This window comes from Hyaena hyaena, unplaced genomic scaffold, assembly GCF_003009895.1.
Source record: "Hyaena hyaena isolate Hyena2069 unplaced genomic scaffold, ASM300989v1 scaffold_127, whole genome shotgun sequence".
Taxonomy (NCBI): domain Eukaryota; kingdom Metazoa; phylum Chordata; class Mammalia; order Carnivora; family Hyaenidae; genus Hyaena; species Hyaena hyaena.
In genome coordinates, this window is record NW_024080758.1 from 505,452 (window position 1) to 524,004 (window position 18,553).

Here is an 18,553-nt window from a genome sequence, read left to right on the forward strand (position 1 = left end):
GTGCTACAAAGACAAAGATGAATTAGACGCAAATAATGTCCTTGAAGAACTCAAAGTGGCTGAGACAGACTTTTCATTAAGCAGGTTTCATTACTTTAATCATTGAGTGTTTGATAATACTTGTATTTCTAAGTTACACAGTTGGGAAAAATATTTGCCAAAGATCGCATTGGTTTGGTCCCCACAAAAATAGCAAAAGACATACATTTACAACGCCAAGAGTTGCTTAAAATAAAAAATGCTCCACCTCCCATTCCTTTTCATACCTGATCTCTAAAATCAAGGTTCTCATACTAAGAATCTTATTTTATTGGTCCTTAAATTTATACTTCAAAACATCCCAGTGTCTGCCCTTTGGGCATCACAGCCCTGTGAACCAAGAACTAAAATGTTGAACAGTCTTAACTGGCTACTGTAAGGTACATGTTTACGAAACGCTGGAAGTCCATGTAGATTTCAGTTTGCAGTTGCCTTAAAACTAAGAAACTACGTATGGGCATGCATGATGTAATAAATTAAGTAGATTTATTTTTTTACCAATATGTACACAGATAATTTTGTTTGTAATGTATACCCTTTTCATATTGCATTTTACCTATCAACATATTTTCCTAAATGTTGACACATATGTAATGCCAACGCTTTATAATTTAGTAAATACAATTTTTCGTCATATATAGAAGGAAAAAAAAGCCCATTTTTTCTTTTTTTCTGCATGAATTTAATTCTCCATTTGCTTTCTAAAATTCAAGCTAGCCAGTGTCGAGGTTTAAAGCTATCGTATTTGCCAGTATCATCAGTGTGTTTGTGTGGAGGGTAGGGGTGGACATAGTGGAGTGGGGATGGGGGGGCGGTGGTTAATCCAGATTTGGGGGGAAAGCTGGGGTGACCATTCAGTCCATTGTAGGGAAAGAATGTTCTGTTGAAACATGAACAGTCTAGATGCCTCTTCTGTCTTTAGAACTGTCCAAAAAACCATTCAGGCATCAGAGAGGTACCCTGAGGTGGCTCCAACCCTGAGATGAAATCATTCTATTTCAATTTAATTTATTAGTTTCTTTTAGATGAGATTGAAGTGTTACGGATAAACTTGGCAGATGCTAACGTGGTAGTTAATACAGCAAGGGAACTTTAAAAATAAAATTAAGGGATAAAATAATTTAAACATTTTTTAGTGTTTATTTATTTTTGAGAGAGAGAGAAAGAGAGAGAGAGAACATAACTGAGGGAGGGGCAGAGAGATAAGGAGACACAGAATCCAAAGCAGGCTCCAGACTCTGTCTGAGTTGTCGGCACAGAGCCCGATGCAGGGCTCGAACCCACAAACCCTGAGATCATGACCTGAGCTGAAGTCAGGTGTTTAACCAACTGAGCCACCCAGGCACCCCAAAATAATTTTAAATAAAACTAAATATGTAGGCATTTATTATTACAAGATAACTATGTGTTGGTATTGGGTTTGAAATACCATGGCTGTGTAATTATTATTTTCTAGTATCAATTTGGGTTTTTTCATTTCATTCATATGCATACATCAAATAGGTTGGAATCATGAAGAACCAAGAAAGAAAGGAAATGAGGGCTCCTCTAATTTTTTTTCCTGTCATTCTTCATTTTACACTTCATTTAGCTTTAAAATTAATAACTTTTATATAAATTACTAGTGTTTTTGAAATGGGAAGGGTCAGCTCTGACCCATTTAAGGCATTTGAATTTGAATTTCAAATAGAATTTTCAGTAACTGTATTCTTTTTTCTAGTATTTTGAGGATCACTGGGGAGAAACTTACTGACTTTTTCCTCTCTCGTCACTATAACTTTTAGATACAGATTTGTTTATTTTCTAAAGCATTTTTGGTGTGAGCATAGGAGACAGATGCAGGTTTTAATAAGATTAGAATACCTCAGTAATGATCAAACTAATTTCTAAAGTTCCAATTGTCATTTTTGGAGAAATACCAGAAATGAAAAGTTTCAAGCAACTGTAACCATCAGATGATACGTGATTTTTAAAAACCTGTGTTTGTAAATCAGAGACTGGATTAACAGACTCATGTGTTAATCTCTCTACACGTTCTTAGTTATCTCAAAGGCTCATAATTTCTTTATTTAGATTTATCTGCTGATTGTGTTTACCAAATATATCTACCTGTCTGTATAAGCCCTGGATTGAAAAACAAATTGTATAAGGGATGATACACAACACTTTCAGGATGCTATGTGTGTTCATTATTTAATGAAATGTTAAAATCGTTTCACCTAAATGTATATTTTCCTTTTATGTTGAATGCTACAGTTATAAATGCAGAGTGTGCATGATTCCAGTCTGTGACTCTTACCAGTCTTTCTTCATCTAAGTGCATAGCACTGTGCATATGATTGATGTTATCTACAGAGACTGCAGTAAATACTGGGGACCACCGCACACCTAAACACCGATCATATAGCCTGTTGGCAGAGAGAAAAATTCCTTTATAAATTTTTTAAATAAAAGCCTAGCTAGCTAATCAAATCTTTAAAGGAAAGCTTTATTTTATAGAATGTCTATTTCACTGTAATAACTTTAATGAGGATTAACATAGCTTAATATTTTAATTAATGATTTCACCTAGTTAAGATTGAAATAATACATTATGGATAATAGTATGCACTTGAAACTATTATTTCCCACAAAAAATAGTGGGCACATTACTTAAATTTCTTAGTTATACATTCCTTTATCTGTAATCTGAAACTGTTAAACTCAGTAGTACCTGATACTGCTTTCGCATCTTAACAGAATACATTGAATACTCTTAACAGAAAATGCCATTCTTAGAATTCTGAGTTCTAGTGTATTTTATTTACATGACCTCTAGGGGGCACCAAATGATCTAATTGCAGGCATTGCCTGGTAGATTCCAGCAGCTATTGATGTATTTTTTACAATCTAACAGGTGTGTGGGGAAATGCGCTATCAGTTGAATAAAACCAAAATGGAGAAGGATGAGGCAGAGAAGGAGCACAGAGAGTACAGAACAAAAACTAAAAGGGACCTTGAAATGAAAGATCAGGTAAGAGATGGCAAGGGTAACTGCAGCAATTAAAGACCTAATTAAAGACGTAAGTTATTTCATTTCTATTATATTGCTTCTAGCTAATGAAACAATCCAGTATATACTGTTAAAATAACTTCATTTCTAGTAGCCTAAAATTATCACCTTTCACATGAAATGGTGAGAATACAACCGCATGCATATAAAATCCCAATCTGACAGGTCATAAATATACATTTGGATATGTGTATCTATTACTTACAAAAGTAAAAAAAAATGTTCTAATGCACAGTTTGAACCTAAAATATACGTACATAAAGTTCTTGAAAGATGCCAACTTGAATCCAATTTTAAGTGAAAAAGTTTAAAATTTGTAAGATGAGATGAGTTGATATGTAAATATGTCAATCAAATTGATTGTTGGCAGAGTGAAACCAGTTTTAACTAAGATAACCATGAATATGTTTGCTCAAGAAGCCTAAATACAGGGAAATTAGAAATGTTAGGGGGAAATGCTACTTACTTCAATCTCAGCTGAACAGATGTTTTATGTTATATCTCTGTTGAGATCATGTAGATACTCTGATTTTAATTGACGACATGGATTAAGTTTTTAGAGAGGCAATTCTAATAGACTCACTTTGGATTTTCTATTTTTATGTGATAGTATAGAACATTGGAGGCTCTCATTCTTTATATTCACCAAAAGCAGATTGATAAATCTCTTCCATTAAAATGAGTTCTCAATGTCAACATTTAAAAAAAAATCGCCACATTTAAAAGTAGGTAGCCCTTAATAATTTTTTTGAAACATATTTCTAGTTCAAAGCATTTTATTGGACTTCCCAGCATATTTTCCCTTTCAACCCTGTCAACTTTCTATGCAGATGACACAGAGACAGTTGGGAAAAGTATTAAAAATGAAAGTGATAATGAAATTTAGTACAGAAAGTTTTTCAAGTCATAGCTGAAATCCCTGGCACTAAAGTTAACATCTGAACAACTAAAATCAGATTCTGCTTCTGTACTACTATACTCAGAGTGTTAGGACTTTTAATTTTCAGAATTCTCATTATTAACATGTACAGATAACAAAACTATTTTATTGCATCCAGTTGGGGGCGTGCCTGATAGTGAAATTGAAAAGCCTCTCTGTCCTCGACTGAAAGACTAAGACTACCAAACAAATGGAACTTTCCTTTCCTTTCCTGATGTATTATGACTTTTTTTTTTAGGGGTATCATCTTGGGAAACTTACTACCATTATTATATACTTTTGTAATATTATTTTATAGCATCTACCCAATACAACATCTTGGACTAACTGGAAAAAAAATAGGAAGAGTGTCTGAGTTATTTAAAATTACAGGTTAATGTTCCAAGGAGAAAAAACACTATAGGAATAATAAGATTAGCATATCATGTGTAAGTGAATACCATGTAGAAGTGTTTGTAATATTTGTCTTTCAGAGCTTATAGGTATTGGCAATTAACAAGCAATGATGTGGAGGCTAAAGTTGCAGGATTATAAAAGGAGCCGTGTTCATTTGTTAACCATTTCCTGCTAAATAGTGAAACATTAGCAGTTTTCTTAATGATTTCCAGTGTTTTTAGATAAAGATGTGCCTTCTCAGGAGGTCAGAGGGTTAGGAATAAAACCTCGGAATGGTTACAAGATGCTTGTGATATGATGTGCTCGTTACCATTTTCTCTTGGACAGAATGTGAGGAAATCTTATAGGTACTCTTTGTAACTATTCTGTATGGAACAGACAGTTTCAGAAAAGAAAGGAGTGGTGTCTCATTCTGAGGATGATCTGGACGAGCAAAGCAGCAATTGTTCTTTGGTCTTTCAGCCATGACCTGACCTTCTGTCTGCAAGACCAAAGAGCCCCTTTGCTTGGCCACCATCTGCACTCAAGAGAGAAATTTACATCCAACTTTTAAAAGCTGGGCATGTGGGGCATTTATCTGAAATACTTTTAATAATACAAAGTGTATTTAACTTTTAGAGTGTTGAACATCACGCCAGTGAGCGTAGCAAGGCCATCTCTAGGTTTACAAACAAAGCATTCCTTCTACTATGGTCATTGTATTCATATTTTTGTTAATCTGGACTCTTGATACATTTTTAAAGTAGGTGGGAAACTGAGATTGGAATGTGGTTTAAAAAAAAAAAACAAGAGCTTTTTTTGATGTCTACAAAAATAGGGCAAATGGTGGGCCACGAAAATCATTTTCTTTGTGACCCGAACCTTGACTCTGGCATAATTAGAAGGAAGGGTTAGGGGAGTAACAATAGCAATCTCTTCCTCCCACTTTCTCCTTTTCTTCTTTATATTGTGTCAGGAACCCACGGGTAGATTATCCTTCCCATCAACTCCTTTGTATCACGTAAGCAAAGACTGCTGCCGCCAGCCTGAGAAGACAGCTTCTTGTACCCCCCCCCCCCAAAAAAAAATTGGCTTAGAGGAGAAGGAAAAATCTATACCCTGATTTTTATTAGAAATTTTTTGTAGGCAACAGGTACACACACACACACAAACACACACACACTCACACTCCATTATAGGAATTTAAAAACCTACAGAAAAGATGTTAATAGGAACTCCTACATTCCCATCACCTAGGCTCATCATTTTGCCATTCCTATTCCATCGATTTCATGGGATATTTTTTCTCTCCTCTTCCTTCCTCTTCTTTGTTGTCTTTGTCATTGTCTGTTTCTTCGTCTTCTCTCCCGCATTCTCTGCTTCTGTCTCCTTCCCCCACCTCTTCTTTTGCTGAAGTATTTGAGGCAGATCTCAGATATGATGTTACTTCACCCATGAACCCCTCAGTGTGCATCTATGAAGGATTTTTTTTTTCACAACCACCATGTCATCGTCACACAGGACAATACCAACAATAATTCTTTTAATATCTGAGAATGCCCAGCCCATAGTCACACTCCTCTGGCCATCCTAACAATGTCTGTTTTATGGCTGGTTTTTTAGAATCAGACAGGTGCGTTTTTGCATGTCAGAATGTTATGGTTTGAGCTTCTTTAACAGGAAATAAAAGGATATCTCAGCAAAATTTCAACTTTCTTTATCCGTTGTTGTCTCATTAAATTTCACACATGTTTTGATTGTGCTCTGAATTTACAAGGTGCCCCAGAATGATGCTGGGTCATCATAAAGAAATATGAATTAATCCTATAGCCAACTATCTGATGGAAAATGGCTACCATGCCACAACCCCAATCGCCATAGCTTGAAATGAGCCCTGTAGAGTCTGAAAGCCAAAATTCATAATTAATTGCAGAATCTTACATTTAAGGTTCAGGAATGCAACTGGAAGCCCGTTACAAAGGTTACGGCTGATGCAGAAGTAGAATTTTCTTTGTCACCTTCCATTCTGGTAGGTGGATCTCTGAAGGTGATTCTTCAGAGCTCAAAGGTTTGATCAGGACATAGTGTAAGAGGAAGATGCAGGAATTTCAAATGCAGGGAAAAAAGTGATGTTTTAAAGCTATTAAAATATAAAAATTTTCCTTTCTCTTATAGCCTTTCTCTCTCCCTCTGTCCCTTTTTCTCTCTGGCGTGCGCGCCCAGTTATGGTGTTTTTTATTTGCCGTTTAACTTCCGATGACGACCTCCAGTGCAGGGCTACTCATGGGGAGACCTACCTGGTAGCTGGATCAGGGCCAGCAGGCTCGACAGTGAGGCCGCTGGGTGTCGTCTGAGGCAGGGATGTGGCCGTGCCTGCGTCCCGCCGTGCGATGTCAGGGGTACAGGGGTCCACACGCTCAGCCCCACCTTCCCCGGATGCACATCTGGGCTCCTGTCAGAGGCAGGGGACGACAGCATACACGACCCCACCTGCACCCCACCCCCATGACCTGGCTCCGCCCCAGACACAGGGCAGACCTCCACCCTGCCCGGGCCAGAAGAGGGACCACAGGGGAATAAGTCCCTGGTACCATCTCGGGGCTGCTGTGAGGCAGTGGAGGGACAGGACGGCGGCCCCGAGCAGCGGTGCCACGGTCCCATCAGACTTCTCTGACAAAACTCAAGTGCCGGTAGACAGTCATGGAGAAGGTCAAGATGTCAACCTTAGAGCACTAGACGGCGGGCTTCTAAACACGGGGCCGCGTCTGCCCGCACCCATCGCAGGCCCGTGGTGCGGCCCAGGCAGTGGGGAGCGGGAGAGACGCGGCGAGCTGCTGCACGTGGGTGCGCGCTCACTTACCCATGCACACGTGCGGGAGTGCTAACATGCCCGGGCGCCCGAACCCGTAGCGGGCGGCTCAGGAGCCAAATCGGGCCTGCTGCCTGCTTTGACAAATAGTCATTTCAGAGCGCGGCCCCATCCATTCGTCTGCTCTTGTCTGCCTTGCTGACAGACAACTCAGCTTCCCGGTAGAGCGGACCCTGTAGCCTGCAGAAAATGAAGCAATTAGTCTCTGAGCCCTTATAGACAGAGTCTGCCAGCCCCTGCCCTGTGTGTAGAGACAGAGCTGTAGGTCTTCGGGTTCTTGTGCTTTACTAAACTGTGGGGCTTGGGTTTGAAGACTGATCAGGCCCCGATGATAACTTAGTGGTTGTAGAGCATTTCACAGTGCGGTGTGTGGCCTCACCCTGGCCTCTTCCTCATCTCCCGGCCTTGCCAGGTGAGAGTGTGACTGCTTATAGTGTCCTATAGTGTCGTTATCTTATTGGTGGCACATGGCATAGTAACGGCTTAGTCGAGAGTATAAAAAGTACAATTTCTCTTAGGTTGGTGCAGTTTTTTTCAGATAAGACTTTTTTTTTTTAAACCAGCATTGCATAAGTTATAACTTTGGAGTTGTGGCCACAATGGAGCAAGAAGCAATGAAGTTCAAAATCACTGGAGTGGAGTAATGAAAGCAAATATTTTAGGGCAGGGCACATATAGAAAATTAGATCAGAAAGTTTTGGCAGGAAAACTTAGGGCAAAAAAAGAATTTGAAATGCTGTCTACAGCAGTACGATTCAGCACTTCAGTGCTGACATTACCCTGGACTGTATCAATGGAGGACTTATTTCTGAAGTACAATTGCCTTAATTAGATTGTCGGAAGAGGTGCATCTGTTCTGTATGACTTTGTGTAAAGATGAGAGGAAGCCTTGAAAGTCCTGAAAGGAGGTCCTACTGAAAGCCAGAGAAATAAAGGCAATAAAGAAAGTTGAAGAATTGGAGCTTTTTACTTCGAGAAGTCTGAAACTTTGCTACCTTCAAGGACTTGACAGAGTCATTCAAGGAGAAAGCTAAGCACCTGCTTAAATGCCTTGATCCTCAATATGGAAAGAATAAGAGGAAAGCGATTTAATCACAGCAACTGGAAATCACAAGAGCCTGAAATAAGAACTCTCTGACAGTAAGAAGATTGCAGTAGATTGCAGCAACAGGCCATGGAGCTTTCTTCCCTGAAATTGCTAGTTTCAAACAGTAACAGCAAAATGCTGGAAACCCAGTGAACGGACCCCCAAGGTCCACTGTCTTTTGTTGGACTGTGGGAGCATCCTCAAAAATTCCATTTCTGTCTGTTAAAGTGGCTAGTAGTGGTATTTGTCTTTCCTACTTGTGATTTAGCACCTACAGATTAGAGCAAAATCCTCCTCAGCTCTGTTCTCTGCTTTGTGTCTGTAATGCCATGTACTCTCGTCAGAAGGCTTTGGGGGAGTACACTGAGATAATGGGTAGCTTCTGGAGAGCTAGACTTGAGAGACTTTCCAACTACCACCTGCAGTCTCACTTCTGCCTCTGAAAGCCGACTGGGAGAGGGGCCACTTGGGCATGCCGTTAGCACATGTAATCACTCGGGCCTGGTGATGACAGAGCTGCTCTCCAGTGTTCTTCACACCCTCTTCCAGCGCTGGAGGCTTAGCGCATCCCTCTCCCTGCTCCACACTCAGGCGACAGCCGCCTGGGAGGGCCTGGCCTACCCAGGCCGGTGCACGAGGCGCTGTGGGGGTGATCGCTGGAAGACCCAGGTCCTGCCCTGAGGGAGTTTATATTCTAGTCGAGGAGACGGGGCACACATTGGAACATGCCTACAAAATCCTCGCAAAGCAGCCTACCGACAAGTGCAAATTAATGTAGTGTGAACTTCATGCTGGCTGCAGCCCATGCGAGGCAGAATCTGGTTCCATGTGTGTGATGCAATAAAGCTTTTTTTTTTTTTCTAGCATCTTCCCTAAGTACGCCCTAAAGCATTGTTCAGATAGATTTGTGTTCTTATCACAGCCTAACCAAGAATTGTGAGAAAATTCTTCAGCCAGGCGTATGTCTAATAAATCAGCCTCTTGTTCTTGTGCCACGCGATGCTTGAATGGGACAAATGGGATCATGTAAATAAAAATAAGATTCGTTTCATAAAAGATTATTGAACTTCTGCTTTTTCTGAAACACCATGCAAGGTTAATTTCTTCACTTTAAACCATAATTGTGTTGGTAATGTCACAAAATTAGCAGTAAAAAAGTAAGTTTCTTTTTTCTTTTTCTTTTCTTTTTTTTCTTTTTCTTTTTCTTTGCACAGAGGAACAGTTTCCAAATCAATCCAGTGAATAATACCAAGTTGGGGCATTCAGCATTTGGTAACTTTGTTAATGATTTGGGCAATACTTGTTTATCCCATTCGTGAAAACTCTGTGGAAATTCATATGCTCACAAAAGAATCATTTGATTCTCCAAGAGAGATAGATGGTCATGCTATTCACTCTAATGATGTATATTTTTAAAAATCAAATGTGTAAACAGAAACAATATATCTGAAGATAGCAATGTAGGGCTGTTTAGACATAAGGGTACAAAGAGAACAGAAAACAAGCCTGTTTAGAAAACATATGCCTTGTGGGGTGAACATTTAGAAATACATGTCTTTGGACAGGAATATAAAACTATTAAGTGAACTCAAGGAATTTATGGTATATTTTCAGTTTCACTGAATGATATGTATTTTGGCGCTTAAAAAAACTTTCTGCATGCTTCTTTTGACTTTAAAGGTTGAACCCACAGACCAACCTGCCACTCTTAAAGCCCATGGTCTCAGGTACCAAGTCTGTAATAGGGGTGGGTACTTGTTGGCCAGCGGTGTTTTGTGTGGCCAGATGGGCTAGTAAGCTGGGAAGCACTAGACACAGGACAGCTACATGTGCTTTTTATTTTTTATTTTACAGTCCAGAAATATTATACTGATACCCAGTATAAATATTACTAATTACTATAGATGTATGACTTTTAAAACAATATTTATTATATAAACATAAGCACAGTCACAGAAGCCAATAATTCCATCACCCAATATAGCAAATTGTTTTCATTTTTCTGTTTTCTGTTTTACCTTCTACTTTTGTCCATATGCATATATGGTATTTGCAAGTAGCAAACATACTACTTGTTAGAATTTTGTTTTTTGCTTATTTCATTTGATATCTCCAGCATTTTTATGTGTTGCTTCCTATTCTTCATAGTAATCACTTCACTATGGCCATGTATGTGTACTTTCAAAGGAAAGAATAATAAAGGAAAGGCACTTGAGTGGCTCAGTCAGTTAACTGTCCAACTTTGGCTCAGGTCATGATCTCACAGTCCGTGAGTTCAAGCCCTGCATTGGGCTCTGTGCTGACAGCTCAAAGCCTGGAGCCTGCTTCAGATTCTCTCTCTCTCTCTCTCTCTCTCTCTCTCTCCTGCTCATGCTCTATCTCTTTCTTTCTCTCAAAAATAAACAGACATTAAAAAAACTTTAAAAAAGTCAGATTTGAATAGAACAGACACTGTTACGAATCTAGAACTTTTTGCCCTAAACTTCACTTGTTGCTTTAATTCAGCAACCATATATTGCATGCACTGTGCCGGCCTAGTGCGCACTTCTATTTTTCTGTTCTTAAAGAAGGGAAGATGTAAGGCAGGTATGCAAATAAGTATATGTCAGAGAGGTCCTAATAACTATAATTAGGAAACCACACAGGAGTGTGGGGATTTAGAAGGAGAGAAGGCATCCTTGAAGGACTGGTAGGACATTGCCCAGCATAGATGAGAGAGGAAGGCTTTTTGGTTGGAAGGTTCAGTATGGCAGCTTGCACAAAGGAATGGGAATGGGGTGGGGGGCCAGGGTGGGGTGGGGTGGGCTGTGGAAAAGGAAGATGCATTCAAGAAACATATGACTTCATAACATGCTTGCATAACTGACCTTGATGTCTCCAGTGCCATGTCTCCGCTATAAAAGATTGCCCCTAAGAAGATGTGAATAAACACTTTCCCAAAGAAGACATCCAGATGGCCAACAGACACAGGAAACAATGCTTAGCATCACTCATCATCAGGGAAGCATCACTCATGATCACAAAGCAAAACCACACTGAGATACCACCTCACGCCAGTCAGAGTGGCTCAAATGAACAAATCAGGAGACTATAAATGTTGGCAAGGATGTGGAGAAACCGGCACCCTCCTGCACTGTTGGTGGGAATGTAAACTGGTACAGCCCCTCTGGAAAACAGTGTGGAGGTTCCTCAAAAAGTTAACAATAGAACTCCCGTATGACCCAGCAATAGCACTGCTAGGAATTTATCCAAAGGATACAGGAGCACTGATTCATAGGGGCGCTTGTACCCCCAATGTCTATAGCAGCACTCTCAACAATAGTCAAAACATGGAAAGAGCCTAAATGTCCATCAACTGACGAATGGATAAAGAAGATGTGGTTTATGTATACAATGGAATACTACATGACAATGAGAAAGAATGAAATCTGGCCATTTGCAGCAATGTGAGTGGAACTGAAGGGTATTATGCTAAGTGAAATAAGTCAACCAGAGAAAGACAGATGTCATATGTTTTCACTCTTATGTGGATCTTGAGAAACTTAACAGAAGACCATGGGGGAGGGTAAGGGGAAAAAATAGTTACAGAGAAGGAAGGAGGCAAACCATAAGAGACTCTTAAACACAGAGAACAAACTGAGGGTTGATGGAGGGGAGCGGGAGGGAGAGGGAAAAGTGGGTGATGGGCATTGAGGAGGACACTTGTTGGGATGAGTACTGGGTGTTGTATGTAAGCCAACTTGACAATAAATTATATTAAAAATAAATAAATCACTAGCCAATGGGATGCATACAGTTTAAGATGTTATAGAAAATGCCTTTCATTTAAAGGTCCAGATATACACACTTCTGTCCTCAGTTTAATAATACAATTGTTCAGATATAACAATATAAAAATGATTTACCATCAAAAGAAAAAAGATTGCCCTTAGAAAATGGACTTCTTTCTGTAAGGTTCAGAATCCCAGCGCAGTTCCCTATTGTATAAAATACTGCACGCCCTATGGTCTGGCACAGGAGTCATATTATCTTTGAGGAATGTTTGCATTGGTTTTTCATTCCTTTGTAGTGTTTTCTATGTCATGGAATAATTTCAAGATTTTCAAATTTCAGATAACATACAATAAAATGTCATTTTATAAATAATGTTACAATCAAGTAGGATCAGTTTTTTAGAAATAAAGAAATCGCAGTTTCCTTAATGATTTGTAGAAGACAATCTCCATGACTAATGGCGGAAGGTGAAATACAGGGTACAGGGTTCTACTTGACCTTTGGACTCTGAGTCTTGACTTGTTGGCTAACTTCTTGGGCAAACCTCCCAGAGCTTCACCTTCTTTCCCAGTGAAGTGAGAAGCTCAGAGATGTGATAGCTAAGGTTTTCTCTAGCTCAGAATTCCATATTTCCAGAAACATGGGAGGTATTTCTCTGCCCCTCTTAATTATGAATTAAATATGAATAATATCAATATAAAGCTCATGAAGTCCCCAGTGTCATTTCAAATTTTCCAGTTATTCAGCTGATCTGATAAAAATGAAACTTTACTGTCACCAATTTTAGATCATATTTTTTCATTATGATTAATAATAGGACAATAAAATGTCTAGCCTTTTAAACAGTTGAATTTAATTACAAGACAGACTTTAATTTGCAATCAGGATTCAAGCCCCACTCCGCATTAAGAATGAAGTTCTATTGGATATGTTTCAGACAACAGCAAATTGTGCAAGGAAGTATTTTAGAGGAGTAGCCGGCTTTCCTGACACCCGTGGAATATCCTCAGCCAGGGTTCCCGTGTGAACCCTCCATTCCTGGGATGACAGGGGTGTATTCCTGTCAGAGAATTCTGATCCTAACCACCTGGCACTCTAACAAAATGCAGTCAGGGAATGAAATGGGTGGTAGTTCTGGACCTAGATGACCTAGAATATGATCATGTTCAATTTCTGTATTTTGATTTTTTTAAATCATCAGAATGGGAAAAAAATTTTTTTTTAATTCTCTTAGAAATTTCAGTATCCCTGGAATATTTCCCGGGCCCTCATTGGAGTCTGGTGTGAGAGACTGCCCCAGGCAGAGGTTGTAGACATAACCCTGCAGATTCTAGATGTAACTGGCTGTAACTTGCAAGGTGTCTAGATTTTCCCATTATTCTTGTTAACAGATTGTCAAAGTAATTTAACCCTTTTTGGTGTTAACATCCATAGTTAAGTGGATCAGTTGCAATAACATTTAGTTTTTAGGGAAAAGACAAGAAAGCAGCAGGGTCCTTATTTCTGGCCTGCCTCTGCCTTCCTAGTGAGGAATGGGAAATTGTTCTTTGTATTACTCCTCTCTACTTACAACCGAAGTTCTGATACCATTCCATCTCTGTCTCTGTCTCTCTCCATGGTACTAAACCACGCCCCTGATAGCATCAGCCTGGCTTTGGAAATCATGAGTCAAGCTGTGGTTGAAAGTTCCCATTGAAGAGCAGGAGGGTGCTCCTGTTTTCTTAGAGTGGCAGCTAGGGGAAAAAGAGAAGTAAACACTTCTGGGGACACCTTAAGAAGATGGACTAGAAAGAACTGTTCCGCTTGAAAGATTGTCTCTTCGTTGCAATCTTTTGGACGCTTCCTTCACTTGCTCAGAATTTTATGCATAGAAATCTGAATTCACTTGTACTGAGAGATCACTGTCATATCCTCATTTGAATTAGAAACTGTAGGGTATCCTGTTCAAGGTGCCTCTCCACTAAAGTTTTTATAATCATAGAATAATAGGGCCAGTCAGTGCTTCTTTCCTAATTTACTGAAGGTCCACTCTCTGTATAGTGATTGAAGTCATATAAGTGTTTGTATAACAAGAACCAGATATGTTTTAATCAAAAGGTGCAGTTAAGACAATGGATCAAATATCTATGTATGTCTATATTTTAAAATCTATGTGTAGATATTGATCTTTGTATGTATCTTGCTAACATGTCATACAAGAAGTATGACTAGCTGATGGTTTTCCTTGAGCAGAGCCTAAAGTCTTAAGTCTCTAAATGCTGAATTGAGGATACCTTAGACTTACCTTATCAGCTGGAAGAGAAGGGAGGGCCCTAGAGTTGTCTCAGTTATAAAAACAGTAAGAGAGGGGCACCTGGGGCCTCAGTTGGTTAAGCGTCCGACTTCAGCCTAGGTCATGACCTCACCGTTCCCGAGTTCAAGCCCCACTTGGGGCTCTGTGCTGACAGCTTGGAGCCTGGAGCCTGTTTTGCATTCTGTGTCTCCCTCTCTCTCTGCCCGTCCCCCACTCACACTCTTTCTCTTTCTCTATTAAAAATGAAGAAACATTAAAATAATAATAAAAAAAAAAAGTAGAGAAAAGAAGAGTAGAGGAAAAGGGAGGAAAAAGGAGGATAAAATGAGAAAGATTTCAGAGAGCATTCTATAGACATTTACACCAGGAGTAACTGGCCTTTCCATTAGACTCTAACTCAGAAAAGGCAAATATGACCACAGATGCATCCAGTATATTTCATCAGCACTTTCAGGAGGGATCCATAATAATAGATTTTTTTAAAACTAGAATTGCTATTATAACCTCCTTCTCTGCACTTCCTCTCCCCTAAACCATTACTGGTTGTTGAGAGTAATTCCATATAGCTTGGCGTTTTTCAAAAGATGCTTTTTATTCACATAGCTATAAAATTGATGGAGGTGAGTTTTTTCATTAGCCTCCCTTGCTTCGTTGGCCACGTATGAAAAACCAGAGCTGGGAGGCCTCAGGTCGTAAGGAGCAATGGCTTCATGGACACTGAGAGCCAGAAAGTGTTTAATGACTTAATCTGTCCCCTTCATGTTGTAGAGGATTTGACTGCAAGGGGGCAGAGAAAGATTACCTCACGTTTATGCCCTACTTTGTTTAATATTACCAATAAACTATTATATGTCGCTCACAAATAGGCAGTGAGGTTGCAGTAGTATACGTTTAAATAAACTATGTCTATTGCTCATGCAACTCTTCTGGGCTGGTGAGAAGGAAATATGACAAGATGGGGGCTCAGTGCAAGGGGTGGCATACTGTGGCGGGAGAGGGTTCAAAACGATTCTGCTCAATAGACAATTCTCCACGTGGATGATAAGAAAATTCAATGGGGGGAAAGAACAGTTTTTCAACAAATGGTGCTGGGCAACCTGGATAGCCACATGTCAAAGAATGAACTTGGGCCACTACCTTGTACCATATTCCCCATATTAACTCAAACTGAAGACCTAAATGTAAGAGCTAAACTTCTAAAACTCTTGAAAGAAAACATAGGCCTAAATATCTGTGACCTTGGACCAGACAGTAGTTTCTTCGATATTATGCCAAAAAGATTAAGCAACAAAAGACAAAGAATCGATAAATCAGGCATCATCCAAATTGGAAACTTTTGTGCTTCAAAGGACGTCATCAAGAAAGTGGAAAGACAACCCCCACAAAGAGAGAACATATTTACAAATCATCTAGTGGGTAAGAGACTTGTAAAGACTTATAAAGCATGCATACAACTTAATAAAAAGACAACCCAATTTAAAAACAGGCAAAGAACCTTAATAGATGTTTCTCCAAAGAAGATAGACAAATGGCAGAAAAAGTTTGTGCAGAGCTGCTCATCATCATTAGCTGTGAGAGAAATGCGAATCCAAATCAAGATGGGATACTACTTCCCACCTACTAGAACGGCTGTAACCAGAAAGACAGACACTAACAAGTATTGGCAAAGATGTGGAGAAATCGGAGCCTCGTGCATTGCTACCAGGATTGTAAAGTAGTGCAGCTACTCTGGGAAAAAGTCTGCAGTTTCTCCAAAGCTTCAACATAGAGTTACCATACAACTCAGCATTTCCACTACTACGTGTCTACCCAAGAGAAATGAAACATGTCTCCACACAGCTGTGTTCCTGAATGTTCATTGCTGCATTATTCATGATAGCCCCAAACGGCAACAACTTCAGTGTTCATCAACCAGTGATGTGATCAAATCTATTTCTATATGCTGGCAGTAGAAATGAAAGAAGTACTGATACATTCTATAACATGGTTGAACCTTGAAAAAAAAGCATGCTAAGTGAAAGAAGCCTGTCACAAAAGACAACTTACTGTTGTCTAATCTATAGAGACAGAAAGATTAGTAGTCGCTTGGGGCTGAGTGGGGTTGAGGGCAAATGGGGACTCCTGCTAATGAGTATGGGGTTTCTTTTGGGGGTAATAGAGTGTTCTAAAATTGACCGATGTGATGGTTGCACAATTCTGTGAATACACTAAAACATTTCAGTTGCACACTTAAATGAGAGAACTGTATGTGAATTATGTCAACAGTGCTATTGCTTAAAAAAATACTCTGACCATAGGGGCGCCTGGGTGGCTCAGTTGCTTAAGCATCTGACTCTTGGCTTTGGCTCAGGTCATGATCTCACAACTCACGTTCAAGCCCCGCATCGGGTTCTGCACTGGCTATGTGGAACCTGCTTGGGATTCTCTCTCTCTCTCTCTCTCTCTCTCTCTCTCTCTCTTTCTCTCAAGTTCAAGCCCCGCATCGGGTTCTGGCTATGTGGAACCTGCTTGGGATTCTCTCTCTCTCTCTCTCTCTCTCTCTCTCTCTCTCTGTGTGTGTGTGTCCCATCCCCAATCATTCTCTGTCTCTCTCTCAAAAATAAATAAACATTAAAAATAATAATTCTACCATAAACATCATATTTCAGCCTAGTCTGGAGAGGAGCAAGAGTAGGAACAGAAGGCCATTCAGGTAAAAGGGACAGAATAAGCAGAGACGCTGTTCCATATATATACCCAGAGGACAAAAGGAGACTCCAGAGATGAGGACAGAAGACTGAGTCGCAGAAAACTGAAGTTCCTTGCTAGAAATAGACATAAACCACCGACGTCAGAGTCTGTATCTTATTCTGCGTCCCCAGTACCCAGCACAGAGAAGCCTTACCACAAGTTTTATCTGTCGGTTGCCTGAGCGAGTAAATGAGTGCACAGGCGAGCTGAAGAATGAACTTTAAATACTCAGGCATAAATACTTAGGCGTAATAACGCCTAACTAGACGACAGCTCTTCTAACTCCTAGTACACCTTTGTTGTGCTAGAGCAGAAAAAGGGCTAGAATCCAGATGAAAGGACCTTCCTTTATAGTAACATTTCCATTTTAGCAGTTCATTAACTTGTTTAAAATGTTTGATCAGTCTTTTTGTGTTTTGCCACTCTGGTAAGTGTGTCATGGTATCTCACTGTGGTTTTACTTTGCATTTCCCTACTGATTAATAATATTGACCGTCTTCTTGGGTGCTTGCTTGCCATCCATATACTCCCATCAGTCACCACGACTCCTGCAAGTTCAAGATACCATTGTCTTCACTGGTGTTACTGCAATCGTATCCTGACTCACTTCCCTTCCTCCATTTCTCCCCAGTTAGTCCCTTCGCAGCCAGAGGGACCCTGTGAAAACCTGTATCAGATCTTGTCACTCTTCTGATTAAAACCATCCAGTGGTTCCCTATCTCAGTCATGGTGATCATTACAATGATCTACAAGGTGAAGGTGTTGCACAGTCTGACCTCCTTTTACCTCTACATCCTCATCTCCTACTTTTCTCCCCCATCTCTGTGCTCTAGCTACATTGGCTCCCTTGATGTTCCTCCTACGCTCCCCCCCAACACCTCTCCCCCATCACTCTGCTCTGGCTACACTGGCTTCCTTGATATTCCTCAAACACATCAGATACATTCCCACTTCAGGGCCTTGGTACTTGCTGTTCCCTTTGTCTGAACACTGTTCCCCAGGATAGCCTCATGGATCACCAGCCTAGCTCTGATATCTCCTCTGTGAGCCCTTCTCTGACCACCTTATTGAAAATTGTACCCTGTTCCCCCAGGACTCTCTCTTCCCCTTTCTGTTTTATTTTACTCCCCGTATCACTTATTTTATTATCTGCCCTTCCCCCAACACCACCACAATATTGGTTCCACGAAGGCATATCCCTCTCCATCCGTACTCAACATTTACCAAAGCACAGTGTGAGTTGAATTGCATCGTTGAGATGTCTTCTCATTTGCATTTAGAAACACAAATCCAAACTCCTAACTTCGAGGCCCAGTGTAATCTGGTCACTACCTGTCTTTCTACCCTTCCCCTGCTCTTCCTGTCTCCATTCTCTAGAGCCTCAGTGGGTTTCC

At 40.1% G+C, this 18,553-nt stretch overlaps 1 protein-coding gene across 4 annotated transcripts in view; it reads left to right on the plus strand.

Moving 5' to 3' along the window:
- Positions 1-18,553, plus strand: part of SDCCAG8 (SHH signaling and ciliogenesis regulator SDCCAG8) — a 255,856-nt gene that overhangs the window by 90,303 nt on the left and 147,000 nt on the right. For all 4 annotated transcript variants that reach the window (XM_039237498.1, XM_039237495.1, XM_039237496.1 and 1 more), the window contains exon 12: positions 2,936-3,052. In XM_039237498.1, coding sequence (XP_039093429.1) covers positions 2,936-3,052 — 117 coding nt within the window. The remainder of the gene's footprint in view (positions 1-2,935; positions 3,053-18,553) is intronic.